At 43.0% G+C, this 24,032-nt stretch overlaps 2 protein-coding genes across 3 annotated transcripts in view; one reads left to right on the top strand and one right to left on the bottom strand.

Annotated features, from left to right (window-relative positions):
- Nucleotides 1-15,762, bottom strand: part of WIPI1 (WD repeat domain, phosphoinositide interacting 1) — a 57,886-nt gene extending 42,124 nt beyond the window's left edge. For both annotated transcript variants that reach the window (XM_042449719.1, XM_042449720.1), the window contains exons 1-2: nucleotides 15,591-15,762; nucleotides 5,569-5,651 (exon numbers count right to left, since the gene is read on the bottom strand). In XM_042449719.1, the coding sequence (XP_042305653.1) occupies nucleotides 5,569-5,651; nucleotides 15,591-15,676 (169 nt within the window). In that variant the 5' untranslated portion in view covers nucleotides 15,677-15,762. The remainder of the gene's footprint in view (nucleotides 1-5,568; nucleotides 5,652-15,590) is intronic.
- Nucleotides 1-24,032, top strand: part of MAP2K6 (mitogen-activated protein kinase kinase 6) — a 1,063,669-nt gene that overhangs the window by 368,242 nt on the left and 671,395 nt on the right. The window lies entirely within an intron of this gene.

The following is a 24,032-nucleotide window of genomic DNA, read 5'->3' as shown; positions in this document are numbered from 1 at the left end:
ACCCACAAAATGCTGAATCATTTATGATACTGTTTCCCTCCTCCCCAAAAAACCAGCCTCACTTTGCAAAGCTTCACGTGAGCAACAGAGAGAACTGGAAACTTGGCCACAATAGGCAGAGGTTAATGGCATGTTTGCAGGAGGAATTTGCATCTGCTTCTGCCAGCAATATCTGTCAAAGTTAACCTCTGAGGTCAGCTATGCTACTAACAGGGAGAGGTGTAACAAGTTCCATTGGAGCTTTCATTCCCCAGTCAGGGGAATGAGTCCTGAACACTCTCCTCCCCTTCAAAAAGGGAGGGAGGCCACCAGTAGCATCTGTCAGTTGATAAAATAAGGCAATCCCCTTGAGACAGAGGCCACTGTTAAAGAGGAGAAAACTGAAAAGGCTTCCAGAAGCAAGGGCCAAGCTGTGTATCAGCTGTCACTTGTCTTCTTGACAGCCTTCAATTGGAAGGGATGACCTGGACTTCTTGACAGATGGCATAAATGAGAACTAGAGAAAAGGGGATGTTTCCAGGTCAGATTGCACTGTATTCAAAAGGAATTAAGCATTTGACAGCTAGCTCAAGTAACATATGCTGGGGAACACCATCAGAACATTTCAGTATGCAAAAAGGCCTCTTGAACATTCAGATGTGGTACAATGGGAATGTGTCCACTAACCAGTACCAGCAACTGGCGTTTCCTCAGATAGGGATCAAATGGAAATGCATTATGTATCTTCTGGAGCCACATGGCAACATTGTCGCCTTGCATCAGCTTCCACTGACACCATCTCTGTTATAAACCAGATAACCCACCCTTTACTATCCTGGCCTTCAAGGAAGAGAAGGTGAGGCAGGCACCATGTCAAGTGCTAGAAGAACATTAAAAGCCCTCCCTCCATCTTAACTGCTACCATGTTGAGCTTGGAAGGAGAGGAGAGGCTGGCATGGCTCCACTAAGCCATCCCTCCATCTTAACTGCTACTATCTTGGGCTTGGAGGGAGTGAAGGAGATGGCTCCACCGTGCCTAGCCCCAGAGGAAGTTGAAAGGTTCTCCCTCCATCTTAACTGCTACCATCCTGGAGGGAGAAAAGAACCATCAGTATCTGCTGGACCTGATCCTCTTCCCATTGCCATTGCCTTCTCCTTCTGTGTCATGTCTTTTTCGATTGTAAACCTGAGAGCAGGGGACTGTCAAATTAACAATCTCTAATCAGATCTGAGAGCCTTTGTGGCTGAAGAGCAGGGTATAAATACTCTAAATAAACCCAGTCACAGGTAGAAACAAATGATCCTGCTCTGAAATCCTCTCGAAAATTAACTTCAGGCTCCTCACTTAAATGAGATCATTTGTGCAAGTGGTCTGTGAACCACACCATTTGCACCAGGCACTAGACACCAATTTTAGTGGTGCCTTGTCCAAGATGAAGCAGCATTTTAAACCTCAGGTTATTATTTCAAATTGATAGCACATGTCTGCAAAAGTCACCCTGAGTTGGCTGAAATATAACACTAAGCTGTAGTTTAACATTATAGAAATGAGTTGAAGGAGGTCTTGAATTCAAGTAGTTTTCCCCCGTGTGTTTTGAGAAGGCTTTTGCTCCATTTTTTAAAGTTAACTTAAGCTTGCCATGTTGCTGGGACACATAAAACATCTAGCCGTGTTATCCTGGAAAATAAGTATGTAAAGGGATCTTGTAGCACCTTTGAGACTAACTGAAAGACAGAAGCTGATAGCATGAGCTTTCGTAGACTTGAGTCTCCATGCATCTGAGGAAGCAGTCTCAACTCTACAAAAGCTCATGCTACCATCTTCTTTCTTTCAGTTAGTCTCCAAGGTACTACAAGATCCCTTCGCATATAGAAAACTGTGGTTAATCTTAACTGTGACTTCATAATATATATTATGAACAGATTTTATGAACCTGACTTGTTACTGCTAACCATAAAATGCTGTTAATTTAAACTGAAGTGTAACCTTTCAACCTTCTCCTCAAGGCTGGATCAAAGCAGAGAGGAGAGCACACAAGCCTAAGACTTGCTTCAAGAACACTAAGCCATGGCTTAGCTTTACATACAAATATAACCCTTATGAACACACACAAAGAACAATCCTATGTGTACAGCTTTGCATATTTCATCATAATGAGGTGAAGTAAGCCCTCCTAAAAGCAGCAAGCCTTACGTCTAAATAAATGTCAATCAATCAGGCTGCAGCTCTGCAAACAGTAGGAAATATATATCACACACAAAGTGAGTAATACCTGAAAAGAGCCAGAATTTTGACTGCAGGGAAAGAAGGGGGAGGTTGAATTTCAGCAATATGGCAGAAAGCTAAGCAACATAAAGCACTTGTGGGACAACACAGACTAGCAAGTCAGTGTGTACTGAACTGTATTGGTGCACTAAGGTCACAGAATGTTATCTTAAGAAAACAGTCCAACTTATTTTTAAACTGATCTTGGTGGACTAAGATATATCTAAACTGTAAGACAAGTTAGTCAAATGTAAAGCCTTTCTTAAGATGTTCTTAAAATGAAATACTGTTGACAGCCACCACAATCTACAACTAGCAGGCATACCATAGTAATGGAAAACCAGTCATGATCTTTTTTTTTTTTAGAAAATATAATCCTGGTTTAAGGATTTCTAATAATGTAGCATTTACCCAGTTCTAAAACATCATTGCAGTTGTGGGTATGAGCTCTTTAAAACTAGTTCTGCGGCATACAAAGCCAATGTCATTTTATGTGGTTAATAAGTGTATAATGTCCAGCAAGCACGGAAGCAATCAAACTGCACCACTACGACCAAGTAAGGCTTTGTAGGAATGATGATGATGATGATGATGATGATGATGATAATAATAATAATAATTATTATTATTATTATTATTTGTGTTTCCTTGCCTCTCCCAATGGATCGAAGCGGGGTTACAGGCTACTAAAATTGAAATACATACAACAATCTTATAAAACACTAAACAGTAAAATGTAACATCAATAATTTATCAAACCATCAATAATTTGTCCAGGGGCAAGGGCAGAATATCATTGTCAGATAGGGCATATCAATTATCACCCATCGGGGGGGAAAGCTTGGTGAAAGAGCATGGTTTTAAGTCTCTTTTTAAATGTTTCCAAGGGGGTCGTAAGGTGGAGCTCGTCAGGAAGGCTGTTCCACAACCTTGGGGACATTATTGTGAAGGCCTTTTGAGATGAGGAGACATATTTGGAAGATGGTGTTTCCAATAGATTCTTGCCGGATGTTCTGAGTGTGCGGGGCGGATCATATGGTCCCTCAAGTAACTCGGGCCCAAGCCATGAAGGGCTTTATAGGTAATAACCAACACCTTGTACTGTGCCCGAAAGCGAATGAGCAGCCAGTGAAGATCTTTCAACTTAGGTGTTATATGGTCGAACCGAGATGTACCGGTGACCAATCTGGCTGCCATATTTTGTACTAACTGAAGCTTCCAGACTTGGTACAAGGGTAGCTCCATGTAGAGTGCATTACAGAAATCTAGACGAGAGGTTACCAGAGCATGTAGCACTGTCTCAAGGTCCCTTTGGCCCAGGTAGGGTCGCAGTTGGTGTATCAACCGAAGTTGATAGCAAGCACTTCTGGCCGTCACATCTACTTGAGATGTCAACTGCAGGGACGAATCCAGAAGTACTCCTAAACTGCGAACTTTAGTCCTTTAGGGGAAGTGTGACCCCGTCCAGGACAGGTTGATAAATTTCCTTCCCTGGACCTGGAGAACCTATCACAGAGTTTGTTTTCCCTCATCCAGCCCATTAACGACTCCAGACAGGCATTCAGAAGAGAGATGCCATCCTTAGTCACTGCATCAGTCGGAGACACAGAGAAACATATTTGGGTGTCATCAGCGTACTGATAACACCGCGCCCCGTGTCTTCGGATGATCTCTCTCAGCGGTTTCATGTAAATGTTAAACAAAGTGGGGGACAAGATGGCTCCCTGAGGGATGTCAGTTCCCTCTTAGAGGAGCAAATGTCCCCCAACTGCACCATCTGGAATCTGCCTGAGAGATAGGATTGGAACCACTGGAGCGCAGTGCCCCCAATACCCAAATCCCTCAGGCGTTCCAGAAGGATACCGTGGTCAATGGTATCTAAAGCTGCTGAGCTGTCCAAGAGCACCAACAAGGTCACACTTCCCCTGTCGATGCCCAGATGGAGATCATTGACTAAGGCGACCATGAAATACTAAGCTTGGAAAGGAGGAAAATTATTAAAGAAGGATATGTTAATTGTTTTGAAACATGCAGAGATACAGACCTAATCCCACTCAGGTTAACCATTTTGAAACCACTTTCATTTCACCTAGTATTTTATCTCTATCACTTAAATCAACAAGACGTATAAAGTGCTTAGCTTTGGTTTGATCGTAAGTAGTAAGATTGACACAGGGACCGAGCATTCAGCTTGCCCATTAAAGACAGGATAAGAAACCGGTTTGAACTACAGAATGGCAAATGTGGGGTAAATGTAAAGGAAGATGTGTCACTCTATGCTGCTCAACATCATAGGAAACCTCCTAAAGAGACAATAGTATCTCCTTCTTTGTAGGCTTTCAAGGAAATGACACTTTAGCACAGAGATGGCTTCCCTACACTTGGAGACATCTGCCCATTTTTAGAAACATCTCCCAATACTCCTATGCTGGAAAAGAAATTGGCATGAACATTCTCCACCCAAACCTCCAGGTTTTTTTTTTAAGGCTGTTTTGAGCCCAAAACAGTCCCCGGGGGACAAAATAACTTTTGAAGAGCCAAGCATGCCCATCACAGGCTTTAGGGGGCATAATTGATTATTTATATAGGGTGTTAGGGAGGTCTCATGGGGAGGGGTGTGTGATGGACCATATGCAGCTCACAGGCTGTACAGGGGTACCCCGGGTTACGAAATTAATTCGTTCTGCCGCCGCTTTCGTAACCCGAAAATCTTCGTAAGGCGAAAAAGCCATAGGCGCTAATGGGGAAAAGCCGCGATTTCGTGCGAAATAGCGCCGAAAAGCACCAAAAATTTTTTCGTAACCCGAAATAACCTTCGTAACCCGGAACAGTTTTTTTAAATGGATTTTTTTCGTAACCCGGAAATTTCGTAAGGCGGCGCATTCGTATCCCGGGGTACCACTGTACTTTATTCATCCCACTTTAGGAAGAGGCTCTCTGTAGCCCTACTCTGTGACACTTGTATCAGCACAAAACAACAAAATAAACCACAAAGAATTTCTGAGTCATTACCTTAATACAATCCAGATTTGCACAGGGCAGTATTTTGAGGATTAGTGGAACCCTGTGATTTCAGTACAATTTGTTCAAGCAAATCTTCCAGAGCGCTCAGTAGGCCATTTAAGTCATGGGAGCAAACCAGGAGTCAAACTGCTGTAAAGTTATCCAGTCCATTAAGATAAATGTTATGGAATTCCCATTAGTAGATTAATTTGTTGCTATTGTACTCTATATTAGTACTAATATAGAGAAGAATTCTGCTTATACAGAATGAAGCCAGCCATCAGACAATGATTTCTTGTATCAAAACAGAACAGACTCACTGCTTTCATGGACCTGATCCAGTTGCTCCACAGAACTCAAGGAAAAAAGTCTGTATCCAGTTGTGGTTCCAATGGCCAGGGAACTGCAGGAGAAAATCCCAAAATTAGTGATATGCAGAGTAATGTAGGCTCCAAATACTGTCAAAAGATGTGAAATATGTTAACAAACACTGAACTTGCAAAAGGTGAAATGTGAGGAGAGAACACAGCAGTGCCACTACTCCCACGTTGCTTTAACAGGGACTGCTTTGGGGGAAGGAAGCAAAGGGGCTCTACATGGAACAAATCTGAAGCCATTCCTAGCCTGCTGCCAGAATGTCCTGTTTTGGGATCTTTGCAGCAGGTGAGAATCTATGGGGCTTTTTACAAGTATAAATGTAACCTCCAAGGGAGATGCTGCCCCACTCCCCCAGAATTCCTTCCCATTACAGCAGGGAAAAGATGCGAACCTCCAGCTCATATTTCCCATGGCCATACAAGGTGACTAGGATTGCTCTGCCTGGGGCTAAGTCAAAGATTGATTTGTTGATGGTATGCATATTTAAATCTTTAATACTAAAGAAGTAACATTTTTGTATTGCTAATAGAATTCAAATTTTATCTCCTGGACTTTGGAATGTTTTCCCCCCAATGATGAGTGGCTACGAAGAAGAGGGGCCTGCTTGCTTAGATATCCCTCCAAAGAACACAACAACACCAACATCTTGAAAAAATGCAGGCTGATGAGTAACACCATAATTTTATAATTCTTCTGTATATTTTTTAACACCTTTGCTTGATGAAGAAGCCAGTGGGGCTTCAAAAGCTTGCATCATGTATTTTTTACATTTTGGCTGTTCGAATAAAAGTATATCTGTTTTGTGAATTTTGGATGTTATTGTACATACTTATCGCAACAGTGATACACATGTCTTTCTTCCATGGAACTCAGAACAATTCCTACAAAAGTTTCAAATATCAAGTTCCTAAGTGATACCCTACTCTGATACTGACCAGGGCCTAACTTGCTAAACTACAGCAAAGTTGTTGTGTCACATATCATCAGGCTACAACCCCAGCTATAAGAGCTAGGTGATATTGTATAAATGAAGAAACCATCAAACAGTTCTGCCACAGGCTGAATAATAGCTTGTTGTGCAAAACGTACACAAACAGGTACACAACATTACCTTTCCAATTGTATTGCTTGATCTAAGCAGGCATGTATTTTAAAATTATGTTTGCCAACCACTTCAAAATATTCTGAGATGAAAACGAAAGAGAAATTTGCATATAACACTCAAGCATCCTACTAATTTGCTACCAGCACTTTTTGTTCAGTTAGTCAGCAAGCAAATATCCCCCTCCCCAATACACCAAGGAGGCAAACAAGCAGTCTCCTTTGCCTTCCACACCTGACAAAAATACTGACACTCACAAGTTCATATTTTCAGGACTGCTTTAGGTCATGATTGCAGAGCTCATTAGGAGACTAAAGGCAAGAGCTACAGTAACATATTCTTTATGTTGCAAGCCCAATACATACTTACCTAGCAATAAGCCCAATTCAATATACAGTAGTGGGATCTACTTCTGAGTAAATATGTACAGTATAGAATTGTACGCACAAAAACACACAAAGAGCAATATTAATTATCAAATCAGCATTTCACAAAATCAGGTATTCAACTCTTAAATGGGTATATGTTAGAGGCCAATGAGTCCTATGGCACCTTAAACTAGGATATTTATTACAGAGTTAGATTTCATGGACTGGCCCAACTACAGGAAGAATTACTTTTAAATAGCAGGTTGATACACATCCGCTAACTAAGGCCAACTACATCCTGAATCTGATGTGCTAGCCCATGACAGCTCTTGCCATAATGAATGCGGTAGACTTTCAGATGTCAAAGGGAGGTTTCTTTCCCTCCTCAATGGAGTGGCTTGGATGACTTTGTGTAGCTCTGGTAGCTCAAGGTCCTAACAAATTTGTGTTTGAAATTAATCAAGCCCAGTAGGCAATAAAAAGATAGACAAAACACTGTATGGCAATTTATAGCTGCTAACTTTGTGATGCTCCTGCTCCCCTAACCTACAGTCATATTAGTAAGAAGTATATTTTTTGCTTTACTTTCTTAATGTTTCCTTTTTGTTTTCCCAGCTTCCAACTTATATTTTTAACTGTATTTTCTCATTTATAAAATTTACATTTCTCTACATTTACATCAGAGGGGAGAGGGAGAGGGAGAATTGTTTCATTTGCTGATCATTATTGTTACCCCCCAAATTTCTCGTTACACATCCTGTTTCCCAGAGTGTACATGATTAGTGGTGACCTACCAACTGTAGTCAGCCTATTCACAATGGAGATGGAAATGAAAGAAGTTATTGAAGCACCTGCACTTTCACTCTTTAAATAAATCTATACTTGGCAAATGAATAGGAATGGAATCTTTAACACATCATCAACCTAAACATCAGGTAAATATTTCCACTGGGAATTGAATGTCATCATTGTACAGTAATTTGCAGCTTGCCAAACTCCCAGATGTAAACCGGATATAAACCAAGAGAAGCAAACCTGTAAGGCAGGAAACATGACACAAGAAAGAAATGAACACTGCAGTGGCTTTTTAAGTGTCATGAAGCAAGTCATAATAGATTGAACTTGAGAACAGCATAGCATGGGAGGTTGACAAATACAGGCAGCAGTGGATGTACTGCAAAATACCATATATGTGTGTGTGTGTTTTCAAGGTGCCTGCCAACTTATAGCAACCTCATGAATTTCCCAGGGGTTTCTTAGGAAAGTAATACTCAAGAGGTGGTTTTAGAAGGTCCTACTCTGAAATAGAGCCTACAGCATCAGGTATTTATTGGTGGTCTCCCAACCAAGTACTGTTTGCCAACTCTGCTTAGCTTCCAAGATCAGATGGGATCTGGTGCCTTTAGGATATTCAGGCCTTTAAAGTATCATATAACCATGGCATATAAATGGGGTGGGGAAAATGCAGCCGATGAGGTGAGTGTAGCCCTGATTCCCAATTTTGATTCCCCCCAAATATCCCAGTGAACCCAAATAGCCCCTCAAAGTTTTAAAAAATCACCCCAAACTTGCCAAAATGGCTCAAAATTGCCTGCAAATTTGGTAATTAGGGTCACATCCCCAACTCCTTGAAAAAAGAACATTTTTTTAAAAAAAAGAAAGCCTGGCCCAAAACGGTTGCTAGAAGTGATACAATGTCACTTCGCCTGTGGTCAAATATGGCAGCACAGCCTGGAGTAGGGTATGGGAGCAAAAACCAGCCCCTACCTCCACATGCAGTTGACCACCCCTGGTATATAGTAATCTAAGCATAATTTGCTAGTGCTCCACCAGTCACCTTTTATAGTCACAAAACATAAAGAGAAATCAGGATATTCCTCACCAAATTACCAATAGTCCAGGAATAAGAACAGTTCCACCTCTGCTCTCTAATGATTGGCTGTACAGTCTAGCTCTGCTGGGAAATGTAGTTTCATAAGATTTGGACTGCACAATTTCTACCTCGGCATTAGGCAGTACACACACTGGAGGCCACTTGTGGTTATAAAAATGCCAGTCCGTCATGTGGTGCAGTCCTTGATGGACACTGTTTCCCTAAGTGCATCCTTCCATTCAATATATCTCATGTACAGAAAGCCAGCATATCAAGGAAACAGAGCTCCTACTTAGACTTCTCCCTGAGAAACTACTGTACTAAAAGCAGGAGGTTGTTATGTTAAAGACCATTGTAATACAAAACCTTTCACTTACAGTCTAAAGTGCTAGCTTCCAGAAAACACAGTTCTATAAAATACTCCCAAATATTTTTTGTTCAGAAAAGTGAGTGCCCATGAAGGACTGTAAAGCCAAATTTAGATCTATTAGTTGCTGAAGATATTGGCTACTATAATTGGCCACTATAACAGAACCGAAACAGGTTTGAATTCTGAATCTATAACATAAGTTGCCTTAGCCTAACAGAACAGACTATGTGTTATGTCAGAGTTGGTTGTGCACCACATTCATTTACTGTCATTCGAAATACTTGAACAGAACTATCAACATCTGGACAAGAACCTGGAGGAAGACAACACTTGTTCATTTGCTACTGACCCCTATACCTCCTCATGGGTTCTGTATTTTCTGTCCTAGTTTCAATTTATCCCCAATCTCTTCCTTTTTCCAAAGCACTATCATCTTTAATTTTAACTTTTTCGTCAATCCCACTTGTTCAGCAAAGCTTTCATGGCTAGCCCTAACCTATTATAATAATTATAATAAACCTATTATTATTTAACCATGCCTACATTTTTTCAATTACCAATTTTCACTGGTCCCATCAACATTTACAGACTATGGGGCTCGACAAACCACCCTTTTCCTAGCTGGATCTCGGCCATAGCAACCTCACACCACGGCCCCAATCCAGCCTTTCAAGGGCGCAAAAAGGAGCGGCAAAAAGCGGCTCTTTTTTGCACCCTCAAAAGGGCCCCATAGCCGTGGTGGCATGACTATATGGTGCATGGCAGGGGGTTGGACTGGATGGCCCGTGCGGTCTCTTCCAACTCTATGATTCTATGATTCCTTTGCTGCTGCATCATATGGACACAGCGCCAGAGGAGAGTCATGATGCCGCACGCTGTGTGGAGTGGCATGCGGCAACATGGCACCCTGGGGGCAGAGCCAGGGCATGTGTCATCTGGATGTGATGCCCTGATTCTGCCCCCAGGCTGGCATTTTAAACAAGTCTGTACAGGGCCCCAAGTCACCCTATATCCTCCTCTTGTCTTTCTGATTTTTGGTATATGCTTAATTCTAAATTTTAAACGCTGTGGCTAAAAATTTAAACGCTGTGCCATCACGAATGTACACAGCATCCCAAACTCAACTGGTGCAAATGAATAAATAAATAGCAGCAGGAATCTAGATGCTGTGATATAGTGGAGACACATCTAAATAGCCTCTGCTGCCATGGATTAATTATGTACTCTTCAACAAGTCTTAGGGGCGAAAGATATGGGCAGAAGGGGCGGCTTGAAGCCACCTCTTCCAAAGATAGATTGGGGCTGTGGCAAACACATGCCACAGCCTCAGTTGGCCTTGAAGCCAGCTGAAAAAGGAGCGGCAAAGATCCGCTCCACTTTCGGACAGGAAAAAGGCAGTTTTCCCCGTCCTGCCACAGCCCCATGGTGGCTTCAAGCTGCTCTGGTGGCATGTGGCATATAAATGCCATACCACTGGAGCGTTTTAAGCTGCCCATGTTTGGGTGGCTGCCCAACTTCCAGATGGCTTCAGAGCAGCATGGGAGCTTGCATATATAAATGCTGCACTCCCAAGCTGCCTATATGGAGGCTTTAAAGGGTTGTCTGTTCCAGCCCACATTTGGATTTCCATTTTTAAAAAAGGAATAACAGTGACTTAAACTATTTTACTGCTGAGAAGACAAACACAATAAAAACTGTGAAGTGTTGGATACCTCAAGACTGTCAAATAAATGATCTACAATGATAGCAACCACACCATGGACTCCCACATCTGTGGCAAAGGACATTCTCTTTCTGCCAACTATGAGTCAGAGAATTGCAACAGTATAAAGACTGAGGATTCAACCTCGATTGCTCTACACAATGAGGAATGTGTCCTGACAGGATACACAAGGCAGTGGACCAGTCTGATTTATTGGACCCTAATTCTCCCCAGAAGTCTTCATTTGAGAGCTGGATGAGCAGAAACAAGAGACTCATTGTGGAGAAATGCAGCTGTTGCATTGTCACACCAAGGAAAAGGAATCTCTTTCTTCCACTAAGGTTGTCTAAGGTTTTGCCTGACCATTGTTTGAACAGCCAGATCTACACTTTCCTTTGTTTTAGAACAACAGATAGGCGGTAGTTCAGTCGGGTACCTATCTTTTTTAGGACCTCTGACTTGTTCCTTCAAGAGGCATTGTCCACTGCCAGAAAAAGGGTTAATAAATCTAAAAAGGAGATTTCTTGCTTTGATTTTCCTTTGTCCACCTGTGCTTAATCACAATATATGTGTGTATTCCCTTTAATATGGCCACAATATATTCTTTTCACTATGACTTCACTAACAAGATACAACAGTTGCTACAGAGGTTCACACTAATGGGCATTTCATTTGTTTTTGGCAGGGTATCTGAAGAGTGAAAGCAGGGTGAATAAGGAGCACTCTTTCCTGTGGTTTCCCTGATCCCCATAAGCTGGCCCCAACCTTAGCAAAGTCAACAGGACATAACAGTCACAACATAATAGTGTTATTAATACTTTAATAACAGCTTTGCAAGATCAGGCCACTAGTATCTCTTACGCCATATCCTTTCCCACATAGTGCTCAGTTCTGCATCCTTGCTTAATATTAACAACACTGTAGGTAAATTCAAGATCAGTGGTTTACTGTATGCCTCAAGGGTACATAACATGATTTGCATATCACTTTGGAATTGTTCCATGTTCAGTGACAGGTGGCGGAGTCTTTTAAACATCATCCTTATCTGGAAACTGAGTGATTGAACCCATGAAATACATATGCTAAGATATATGAGTAGAATGGAGAAAGGGATTAGATCATATTTTAATTGTCTTTACAAGTTTTTATTCTTTAACATCACTTGTCTGAGATTCAGTCTAATTTCTGTAGCCAGAAAGATCTGAATCCTGTTTTTACATTTATTTATTAAGTTTATATTCTACCTTCCCCGTAATGTGGGACCAAAGTGGTTTCCAACATAGGTTAAAATAAAATTCAGCCAACACAATTTATAACAGAAAAGTTAACAATTAAAGAAGCAATCATATTAAAAAACTAATTTAAAACAGTTTAAAAACATTATAAAACACAGGTGTCAGGCACCTCTGCCCATTAAAAGATCCTTCAGTAACAGCTAGTCAATAGCCAAAGGCCTGTCTATATTAAAAAAACCTTTGTCTACAAATACAACATGAGCAGAGAGGGTTAGAGAGGGCAACCGAACCTCTCTCAGGAGGGGAGTTCCATATTCTGAGAGCAGCCACTGAGGAGGCCTTCTCATCTGCCCTCACTAAACATCCCATGATGGCACGGGGTACAGAGAATGCCCTCCCCTAAGGATCTCAAAAATCATCCAGGCTCATAAAAGGAGTCTTAGAGGCTGAACAGACTAGCTTTATATGCCAGCCTCAGGGCAGAGTGGGGGCATGGCATCTGCACAGTGTATGCCCCGACGCTGCCCTGGCGCCATTTGCCTAACAGCACGGCAGGTGGTATCACGGTGCTCCTCTGGCACTGCGTCCAGATGATGCAGCATGAAAAGGAGCACCAGTGCTGCAGTGGCAGCAAAGGCGCTTTTTCCTGGTGTGAAAAGGAGCGGCATTTTGCTGTTCCTTTTAGCGTCAGGGAAGTCTGGATCAGGGATGCAACATGTAGTTTCCGCAACCCCAATCCAGCCCTGAAAAGGCCGGCAGCAGGCTGCTCGAAAGGGACAGTCTGTTTAGCCCCCATCTTTCTGATAATCTGGATCCATAATTAGCACTTTGAATTGTATCCAGAGACAGGCCAATAGCCAATACTGATAATACTGCAGAAATTATGTGGACTATATAATATAATATAATATACACACATATATAATACACACACACATATACATACATACTATATTGTATATATAGTATATGTGGACTATATTATATGTGGCACCTAAATACCTTAAAAGCACCAGATCTTGCTGATCTTGGAAGCTAAGCAGGGCCAGCCCCAGTTAGTACTTGGATGGCAGGCTGTCAGTGAACATCAGGTGCTTTTCTAGCATTTCCTGTGGGCCAAATGCCAAGGTCCACAGGATTTCAGAGGAAGGAACTGGGAAAGCCACCCTTGAGTATTCCTTGGCTAAGAAATCCCTATGAAAATGTAGGGGTCACCATAAGTCGACAGGTGAATTGAAGGCACGTATACACATTGAAACATACAATGCTAACCCCTTATCAAAGGAATGTATTAAGAGCATATAGAAGTCACATCAAACCCCATATTGTGTCACTTCCAGTACTTGCTTCATATCTCACAGCAGGGATGAGCAAAACGTGGCCTGCCAGATATTGTTAGATTTCAGCTTCTATCAGCCTTAACAGCATAACCAAACAGTACAAAGAAGTTCATCAAAAACACATAGAGAACCAAAAGTGGCTCACCCCCTATTACTATAAGAAGTAGCATGCCGTCAAGCATCAGCATATGATTATCACATTGTAACAACACTTAAACTATAAAGGTGCGATGTAGCGACCACAAAAAAAGCAAACATTTTTACAAGGCTTGCCCACTTCAGAAAGCTACGTCAGTCATGGTTTCCCATCATTTCTTTCTGAAGTTTATAAGTACAGTACATAGAAGGGAAAGAGAGTTGCTCCTGTCTCTTCAACCTCTTCTAGGGTAAGAGCAGCAGCACACTGAAACCTACTGTATTGTGTGATGCTGCCTTAAGTGATGGAGTGCCCTGACAGTAAGAGACACATAAGAGACTAAGCTCTGGAGATGGACTGTTAGGGAAAGAGCTTCATCTGGGAGAAATCTGCAACAGTTGGTCTCCTAGATTAGATTTTCTGGTTGGGTTTTTTAAAATTAATATCACACTAGCATTTAACCTGTGGACACTTGATTCTGGCATTTCCAGTTACCTGTCCTGTTCAACAAGGCTCCCTTCCCTTGGCATTTGGTCCACAGGAAATGCTAGAAAAGGCAACCACAAGACAGGAGAAAAGAAGGCGGCAGAGGGCATCATCATCACGGGGCACGTCAGCCAAGAGCAACAAAGGGAAACATCACACCTCTGGCTCCGGCCCCTAGCTTCCAGAAATACCAACTTACACGCTGGTAGAAGACTTGAGCATACAGTCTCCTATCCTGATGCTCTTGGGATGCAATAGGTCAGTGCTACTCAAAGTAGCTGTTGTTGCTCAGAGCAATGGGGCTGGAACAACCCAAAGTCTGGGTCCAACTAAGTCCAGCAAGTGCAGGAAGGGTGTGAAGGGGGCAGGGTGACCAGACATCCCAGGACATGTCCTACATTTCAACCTTCTGTCCAGGAGGAATACCAACATGTCCCCCACTTTGAAGCGTAAATATGTATTTTTATTAGTGTTTCCAGGTTTCATTTGGTCATGCCCTCAATTTTTCTTGACCGTCCTACATTTTGTGGTGCCTTGTCCTCCTTTGTGATGAAGATATCTGGTCATCCTAAGGGGAGGGAACCTGTGAGCCACACAATAACCCCTTGATGAGATGCTGATTTTGCCCATGAGGAAGGGAGGTCTACAGAGCTGCAACCCCAAGTAGCAATGCTGCGCAGCTGCCATAATCCCTCCCTCCCTCCCTCCTCTGTAGAGGCTTGAGCATTGGACTAGGACTCTTGGCTTGGCCATGAAACCCACTGGGTGGCTGTGGGCAAGTCACACTCTCTCAGCCTCAGAGCATGGCAATAGCAACCTGCCAGAAACCCCTGGCTTGAAGGCACACAACATACACAGCAACAACTACTAGGACAACCTTCTCCTGCTTTCTTTCCAGCCCAGCTTCTTCCCCTGCCTTCCCTTTCCCATCCCTGCTTCCCAGGGTGACCAGATGTCTTTCTCTCCCAGGGCCTGCCCTCCATGTAAACCTCCTCTCCAGGAGGAATTCCAAAAGGCCCTCCATTTTGAGCATGACTAGGAAGCATGAGCTTCTATTTCTGTGAGTGTTTTGGGCTTTCATCTGCTCATGTCCTCCACTTTGACCATTACCAAGAAGCCTAAGTTGACATTCCCAGGGGTGTTTTTAGCCTTTAATGGGCCATGTCCTCCATTTTCTTTTCCTCCATCCATTCTTTGGTGCCTCTGTGGCGGGGGGGGGGGGGGGGGGAAGGCCCGCTGTTCCCCCCTGCCCTGGGCTAACCCTCCCCGCCTGGGGCCTGTGCCCTGTCCTCCTCTCCTCTCCTCTCCTCCCGCTCTGCTTTTTATTCCTCTCCTTCTCCCCCGTGACATACGTGCAGTCCTGGTTGTAGGAGAAGCAGCTCAGCGCCTCAGGCTCCTCTCCGCCTCCGCCTCCTCCTTCACCAGCGGCGCCCTCCATGGACCCTCTCTCCTCTGGGACCCAAACAAGAGTCACAGCAGCAACAACAACAACAACCCGGCTCTTACCCTCAGAGAGAAGGAGGCGGAGGAGGGGCGGAGCCACCCGCCTCGCGCTCGCCCTCCCATTGGCCAATGGCCCAAAGGGGCCCGCCCCTTTCGAAGCCTGGAAGGAGGCCCCGCCCACGACGCCAACAGGGCTGGACGCCATTGGTCCAGGAGGGAGCGAGGGCGCGCGCGGAAACAGCTGATGGGGCCACGTGGTGCCTGTGTTGTGGCGGCGGCGGTGTTGCATCAGACGGGGAGCGGCCCTTGCCCAGCGGCGCCCCCTGGTGGCGGCCGGAGGAGGGGCTCCTCCCACTTGGGAAGCCTCCTGGTGGGGCCTAAACAGATGCCTCCTTTTTTAAACAACAACAACAACAACACAGTATTATTATTTACTATTATTAATATACATACAAACAGCAACCGCATGCAGGCAGAAGCCCCACAAACACCTCCTCCTCCTCCTCCTCCTCCTCGCCCTGGGCAGCAGAAACACAGTACTCTAATAACAAAGGTAAACAAATGAGAATCCCTTGACCTTAAATGACACCCTGAACTCTCTGCCTGGGAGGACTCCCTCTGCTCACGCTCCGAAACAGTTTCCCTTGCTTATTTGTTTATGGACCCCCAGAGGAGGACTTCTGGGACTCAGATCCTGTTACAGTACATCATTGTTACATATTCCACGGCAGGGAAATCGAGTCTTGTCAGGAAGCTCAACCCTCCTGGTTCTGTGACAAACATTATGTCTTCCCAAACATGTCAAATACTGACATTTTAACATCCCTTCGTGAGCATATGCTTTGCATGCAGACCTTCCCAGGCGGTAGGTATCCTTGGCATTTCCAGCCAAGTAGGACATGATACGCCGTGATAGGTTCACCTTAAGGTTGTCATACGTTGGAAATTACTCAAAGGCACACAGCAACGACAGGATAAGAGAGCCAGCGTAAGGTAGTTTGATAATTGGACTATGACTCTGGAGGCCAGGGTTCGAATCCCCATCGAGCCATCGAAACCCACTCTCTTGGCCTCAGAAAAAAACAAAGGCAAGCCTCCTCTGAACCAACCTTGACAAGAAAACCCTCTGATAGGGTTGCCATAAGTTGGGAATGACTTGAAGGCATGCTACAACAACAGGGATAGGAGAAACTTTCCTGTGAAAACCCAGAGAGCTATTGCCAGTCATTGTCAACAATACTGGTCTTCAATGGAGGAACGGTCTGACTACATATAAGAAAGCTTTAATGCAAGAAAGGCTGCAACTTGTAGGAATCTTCTAGTAATAAATGTTGCCATCTAATGACAGCTCAGCCTCACAACCATCCTTTACACAAAAATGTAGATCAGAAGCTGAGAGATGATCATGCTGATTCTAAACAAACACATATTTCCTCTCAGGTCATGAGCAGAATAAACCAAGAGACATATGAGTTTTTTAAAGTAAAGACCAACAATTCAAACCCAATCTCCTCTTTTGTTTTCACCCAACAATTCTTCTAGCTTACATAGTATGGGATGTAATAACAAGAACTGCGCTGGTGGCTTGAGAAAGAATCCTAAAATAATAATAATAATTATTATTATTATTATTATTATTATTATTATTATTTTCTTATGTCCTGCATTTCTCCCAATACGCGTACTCAAGGCGGCAAACAATGAGTATAAAAACAATACACTTTTTAAAAAGTACAACAGTACAACAAAATATATAAATATAATTTTTTTAAAAAAAGAGTTAAACAATTTTAACAATCAAAATGGTTATAAAATAAAATATAACATGTTAAAATACATACCATTAAAATTTGTATAGCCCAATATTAAAACCCCAATCCGTCTCAGCTTAAAAGGCCTGACTGCACAGGAACAGCTTTACCTGGCGTCGGAACGATAGTAAAGATGGGCAATCCTGGCTTCTCTAGGGAGGGAGTTCCAAAGCTTGGGAGCAGCCACTGAGAAGGCCCTTTCTCTTGTTCCCACCAAAGGCACCTTGGAGGGTGGCAGGACAGAGAGACAGGCCTCTCCAGATGATCTCAATACTCTGAGGGGCTCATACAGGGAGATACGGATATTCAAATAGCCTGGACCTAAACCATACAGGCTTTATAGGTCAAAACCAGCACTTTGAATTGTCCCTGGAAACGGACTGGCAGCTAATAGAGCTGTTGCAACAAGGGAGTTGTATGCTCCCTGTAGCCAGCTCCAGTTAACAGCCTGGCTGCAGCTCTTTGGGCCAGCTGAAGTTTCTGAGCACATTTCAAAGGCAGCCTCACATAGAGCGCATTACAGTAATCCAGACAGGATGTAACCAAGGCATGTATCACTGTGGCCAGATTAGACTTCTCCAGGAACGGGCGCAGTTGGCACACAAGTTTTAGCTGTGTAAAAGCACTCCTGGTCACCGCTGATACCTGGGCTTCCAGGTTCAGCGCTGAATCCAAAAGTACCCCAAACTACAAACCTGAGTTTTTAGAGAGAGTGTAACCCCATCTAACACAGGCTGAATCCCTATTCCCGGATATGTCTTTCGACTGACCAGGAGCACCCCTGTCTTGTCTGGATTAAGCTTCAATTTGTTTGCCCGCATCCGGTCCATTACAGCAGTCAGACACCGGTTTAGGACAGAAGCAGCTTCCTTGGAATTAGGTGGAAAGGAGTGATAGAGCTGAGTATCATCAGTGTACAGGGGACACCTTACACCAAAACTCTGGATGACCTCTCCCGGCACTTTCATGCAGATGTTAAAAAGCATAGGGGAGAGGACTGAGCCCCAAGGGATCCCACAGGCCAACAGTCAAGGAGTCCCCCAGCACCACTTTCTGAGAGTGCCTCTCCAAGAAAGAATGGAGCCACTGTAGAACAGTACCTCCAAGACTAATCCCAGAGAAGTGACTCAAAAGGATATCATGGTCGATGATATCGAAAGCCACTGAGAGGTCCAGCAGAACCAATAGGGACACACTCCCCTTGTCTAGCTCCCTGCGTAGGTCATCCACCAAGGCAACCAAAGCAGTTTCTGTCCCATAGTCATATCTGAAGCCAGACTGACATGGATCTAGATAATCCATCTCATCCAGGAACCCCTGAAGTTGAGATGCCACCACACGCTCCAGCACCTTGCCCAAAATTGGACGGTTGGAGACTGGTCTGTAATTATCTAGTACAATAGGATACAGGAAAGATTTTTTTTTCAAAAGAGGTCTTACCACAGCCTCTTTTAGGCATGTTGGGACCCTGCCTTGCTGTAAAGAGGCATTAATCACTTCCCATACCCACTCCACCAGTCCTAAAATTCCCAGGTTTCAACATGCATCTTCATTCAAAATGCAATAATGTATTGTATGAGGAAATTTATTTGTGAAGAAAATGCAACTATTCAATTCCTTTCATACTCTGAGGGCACTTCTCGCATGCAGTTACTTAATGTAGGTGGAACCACCACTATAGATTTAATTAAAACAACAGATTGTGCAGGACAGCTCAGGCAGCTGCAACTATTTGTCACTGAAAGTAGTTCACACTGGTTCAGTTACATACTACTGTAATTGCTTAATATCCAGTCTTGCAATAACTTACGGCCAGAGGTGTGAGCTACTGCCAATGAGGCTTGTGTTTGAGGTTAATGCTCCAGGTGTATGATTTTTGAAGGCTGTTTCATCCTTGTGTCAGTTGTCAGCAATACATTATAAGAGCAGAAATGCAGCACCAGGAGGATAATGGAATGTTATCTGCAACTGGATTGCAACGGCAAACCTCCTCTGAACAAATCTTGTCAAGAAAACCCCATGATAGGATCACCATAAATTAGAAGTTACTAGAAGGCACACAACAACAAACACGGCCCGTTTATGGCCTTTTCTGTGTAAAAAGATGTTTAAATGATTGAAGCAAGAACGTTTATAAAATAACTAATTGAAATGTAACACGGTGCTTTTTGTATTTTGTCAGCAGAGATTTCTTTGTAAATGTGTGTAGTAAAACACACAAGAGAAAAACCTCTTCTTATTATTTAAATAAATTGGATTTTTAATCTAAAATGCAAGACAAAATAACTTTGACAGAATAAAATCTTTCTTAGTTTATTGATGCTTTACATATGCCTCATTCTGGCTATAAAATACTGGCTTGATATAGACACTGTGCTACTTTAGATTGTACTGGATATGACAATGTAACAGACAAACTGACTACTGAAGACCTCCATCTGGTTTTTAAAGCTCCTACTGAGGCTTGGAAAAGTAGGCTATTTTCTTGACAATAATATGTGATCTTTGGGGTAGCACTGTAACAGAAATTTCAAAAAACTTAAATTTCTAGGATTTGCAGAGCAATAGGATTGGCAAGAGGACCTAGTAATTGAAAATCCATAAGTTTATTTCCAGTTGTCGACAAAGGAAAACAATGAACTCAGTGGAATTCAAGTTCCAAAAAGCTGAGACCCCGAACAAGACAAAATGGCTCTTTTTATATTATGCAAGACAAAGAAGCTTTCTTCAATACACCTGAAATGGCTAATTACAATTTAAACATACAGAAGTCTTAAACAATCAGAACAGAAATACATGCATACATTAAAACTGCATCATTACTCCTTACCCCTCCTGTAGGAATTCAGTGGTTTTCCTCCTAACCTTGCTTCTGAATGTCCTTATCTCAGTAGTTTATGTTATGTCTTTTTTTACTGGTGCCAGTAACAGTGGGGAAAATTCAAGGATTTGGTGTCAATCCTCCTTTATCATTTTCTCTACTGTCCCAAGAAAGCTCTAGTGGGGCACATTACCTGCCTACATTAGCCTCATTTGTGATGGAGGACATCTGTGCTCTATTAAAATTGCCATTATGAATTTCTTTATGCAGAACTGAGAGAAGGGCAATGTCTTACCTATTACCTGGAGCAGCAAAATATCTTGGGTCATCACTGTAAAAAATATAAAGATATAATGGAAGATGCTATGTTACCATGGTTTATACATATTGACTTGCTTTGATATGCTAAGGCTGCATCTGCACTGCAGTCATAATCAAGTTTCACACCACTTTAATGACCATGATTCAATGCTATGGAATTCTGGGGACTGTAGTTTTGTGAGACGTGTAGCCTTCTCAGAGAGCTCTGGTGCCACAACAAACTACAATTCCCAGAATTCTATTTCATGAACCCTTGTCAGTTAAAGTGATGTCAGCCTGGATTATTTATGCAGTGCAAATGCAGGCTTAATGGGAATTATGGTGTTGTAGGAAATTGTGAAGTGTGGACATTCATCATGATAGTTACCATGCCAAGACACCAAACAGAGTCCAAAAACAGACAGCTGTGTTGATCACTAAAGATCTTTTGGTCTTCATTGTCCATTCAAGAGCAGGCCAACTGTAAAATACTTTATTTACATAACGAGGACCATATGACAAGAATATATTATTGTTAAAATTACCCATCTCGCCACCCAAGCCACTAGAGGATTGGAGCTAAACGCAGAGAGGATAGGAAAGCTTGAGGACAAAAGCCCTTCATAATCTTGATCCTTTAAAGTCTCCAGCTCTATTGCACCACAAAGTAGTTCTTTGTCTATTAAACTGTAAATATTTTTTAAAAGTTAAAATGAATGTTGTGTAACCATACAAAGGTCACAGCTTGGGTAGGATATTTTCTTCAAAACATCTAAGGCATATTTTTAAAAAGCTGTGTCTTAGGAAAGGAAACTACATATAATTTTAATATGGCTGTCATGATTTTTAATTACCTGTAGTCATTTTATGTACTCCATTAGCCATCACATACTTTGCAATGTGGTCCCTAGTGCTGCTTCTTTCCCTGAACCCAGCTTGAACCTCTGGGATTTCCCTATGCTTGTATGGTTGGAGTCTATGTTGCAATGGGTCCTTCCTTCTGGAATCCCCCCCCACGTATTGGAAAAAATACCTACAATCAAATCCCATTGGTTTCTATGGTGGCGCACTCCCTTGTGTGGTGCCGCACACACACCAGCAACACACATGCCATTTTGTCCTCCCAGGCTTGCCGTATGTGTAAGCTGAAATCTGCATACGGCAAGCCTGTGTATGGCGTGGGCGCGCTGAAATTTTGTTTGCATTTGAGATTAGCTCTATGGTCCTATAGTTGCTGCAGTCTTTTTTGTCTCCTTGTTTGTGGGTGGAGATGTATATTGATAATTTCCAATCTGTTGGCCATCGTTTTGTTTTCCATATCTGTTGACATATATTGGTTAGCACTAGAGTCACTTCTGTCAGTGTGGACTGAAGCAGTTCCATTGGGATATCATCTGTTCCACGTGATTTGTTTTTCCTCATTGCTCTTACTGCACTTCCACTTTGCTTTTTAGAATGTGAGGTTCATCTTCATATGGCTCTTCATTCCATGTCATCTCTGTGTGACTTCCTCTAGGTTACCCAGGGTTTCCCTGGCCAATTGGGGAATCGAATCCTGATCTCCAGAGCTCAAACAATTATACCACAATGACTCTCACATGCAATATGTACCATCTCTCTCTCTCTCTGTATGTGCATGTGTGGATAGATAGATAGATACACAGTGGATCTACACCAGCTGAGATTAACAGGTGCGCTAAAGCTATACATCAACTTTTAAAAGAGGAAGAAAAACAACAACACTGCATTAAAAGGCCAGGAGTGATGTGGAGATTCATTAGGGCCTTATTCTCAATGCTGGGCAAGTGGGTGGTGCAATTGCATTTTAGGTGGCACAAAATCAGTACAAAATTAAGGCCTGTTACAGACTGCCAAAATAAAGCTGCTTCGGGTCTCTTTGGAGGTATGCTATTTAAATGATGCATGGGTCCTAAGAGTCCGGAGGCCGCGCCAAAGCCACACTCCATTTCTAAGCATCGAAGTGCAGCTTTTGGATTCTTAGGATGCATGCATCATTTAAATAGCATACCTCTAAAGAGACCCGAAGCAGCTTTATTTTGGCAGTCTGTAACAGGTCTAAGACTAGAAAAAAGATGGGAAGATAATACCAAGGCTTCTGGAATCCAGCAGTTTGACAGTGATGTCGTTTTGATTCCTAGGGAATCTATATAATTCAGTAAGTAGGAATTTACACAGAAGTAACCAACTTTTTTGCCATACATTAAGATGCCTAATGATTACTGGCGGATGACATGAGATAACAAAGCAGGGGGAAAGGGCTCTTCCCGAGGAGTTTACAGTCTACAGTGAATGTGATAGAGACAGCATCAGGCAGACAGAACTGGCAGCAAACTGAAAAAAGCAGAGGAATAAGAAAAGCAAGAATAAGGCAGCAGTTCTGCGCAGCATTTGGGAGCTTATGGCTGAGTGACTCATATATAAACATGTGACGTGCAAGGAATAAATCTGAGCATTTACTTAGTTCCCACAAACTGCCTCTGCTTTAAAAAGGATATCTAAGAATCTATTTGTTTTGGTTAGTTATTATTTTTAGAAGCAAGTCAGTGCTCCTGGGAACCTCTCTGCTTATTTTTCTTTTTGATTTCTTCCTCCTTGGGGGGCCACATTCAGAGCTTGTTTGTTAATGGTGGCCAAATGTTCTGAATACAATCTGACTGGAGTCTGGTAGACTCCAGAGGGAGCTTCTCATAGGGCAAGGTTTCTAGACCTTTCACCATTTTAGTCGCCCTTCTTTGGATACACTCCAGTTCCTCAATGTCCTTTTTAAATTGTGGTGCCCAGAACTGGACACAATATTCCAGGTGGGGCCTGACCAGAGCAGAATAGAGTGGCACTTTGACTTCCCTTGATCTAGACACTATACTTCTATTGATGCAGCCTAAAATAGCATTGGCCTTTTTAGCTGCCGCATCACACTGTTCACTCATGTTGAATTTGCACTCTTCCTAATTTGGTGTCATCGGCAAATTTGATGAGTATGCCCCCAATTCTGTCCTCCAAATCTGCCTCCTGTTGCATTCTGGGGCTTGTAGTCCAGTGAGGCCTAACAGCTCTCTCTCCGCCCCTCATTAAACTATATGTCCCAGAATGCAACAGGCGGAGGCAGGCAGTGCAGTCAAAGTGGAATCGGCGACGTTTCAAGAGTGTAGTAGTGCGGCAATCTCAGAGCCTGAAGCCCAGCAACGGGGGTGCTGCCCCGCGCATCCCCATCCGGGTCCCCACAGCAGCCAGCCTGGAGGGCGCCATTTTCTCTCTTTTCCCTCAAGATCTTCAGGAAGGGAGGGGGGAAACAAATGATGGCGGCGGCGGCTCCCTTGCAACAACCGCTCTGACGTCAGCGGACGTCTTAAAGGGAAAGGCTGCGCCGGCATGCGGCGGCAATAATTCTTTTAGCTAGA

Source organism: Sceloporus undulatus, chromosome 2 (genome assembly GCF_019175285.1).
Source record: "Sceloporus undulatus isolate JIND9_A2432 ecotype Alabama chromosome 2, SceUnd_v1.1, whole genome shotgun sequence".
Classification (NCBI taxonomy): domain Eukaryota; kingdom Metazoa; phylum Chordata; class Lepidosauria; order Squamata; family Phrynosomatidae; genus Sceloporus; species Sceloporus undulatus.
The sequence above is the reverse complement of the archived record's forward strand: the minus strand, read 5'-3'. Positions and strand labels throughout refer to the sequence as shown.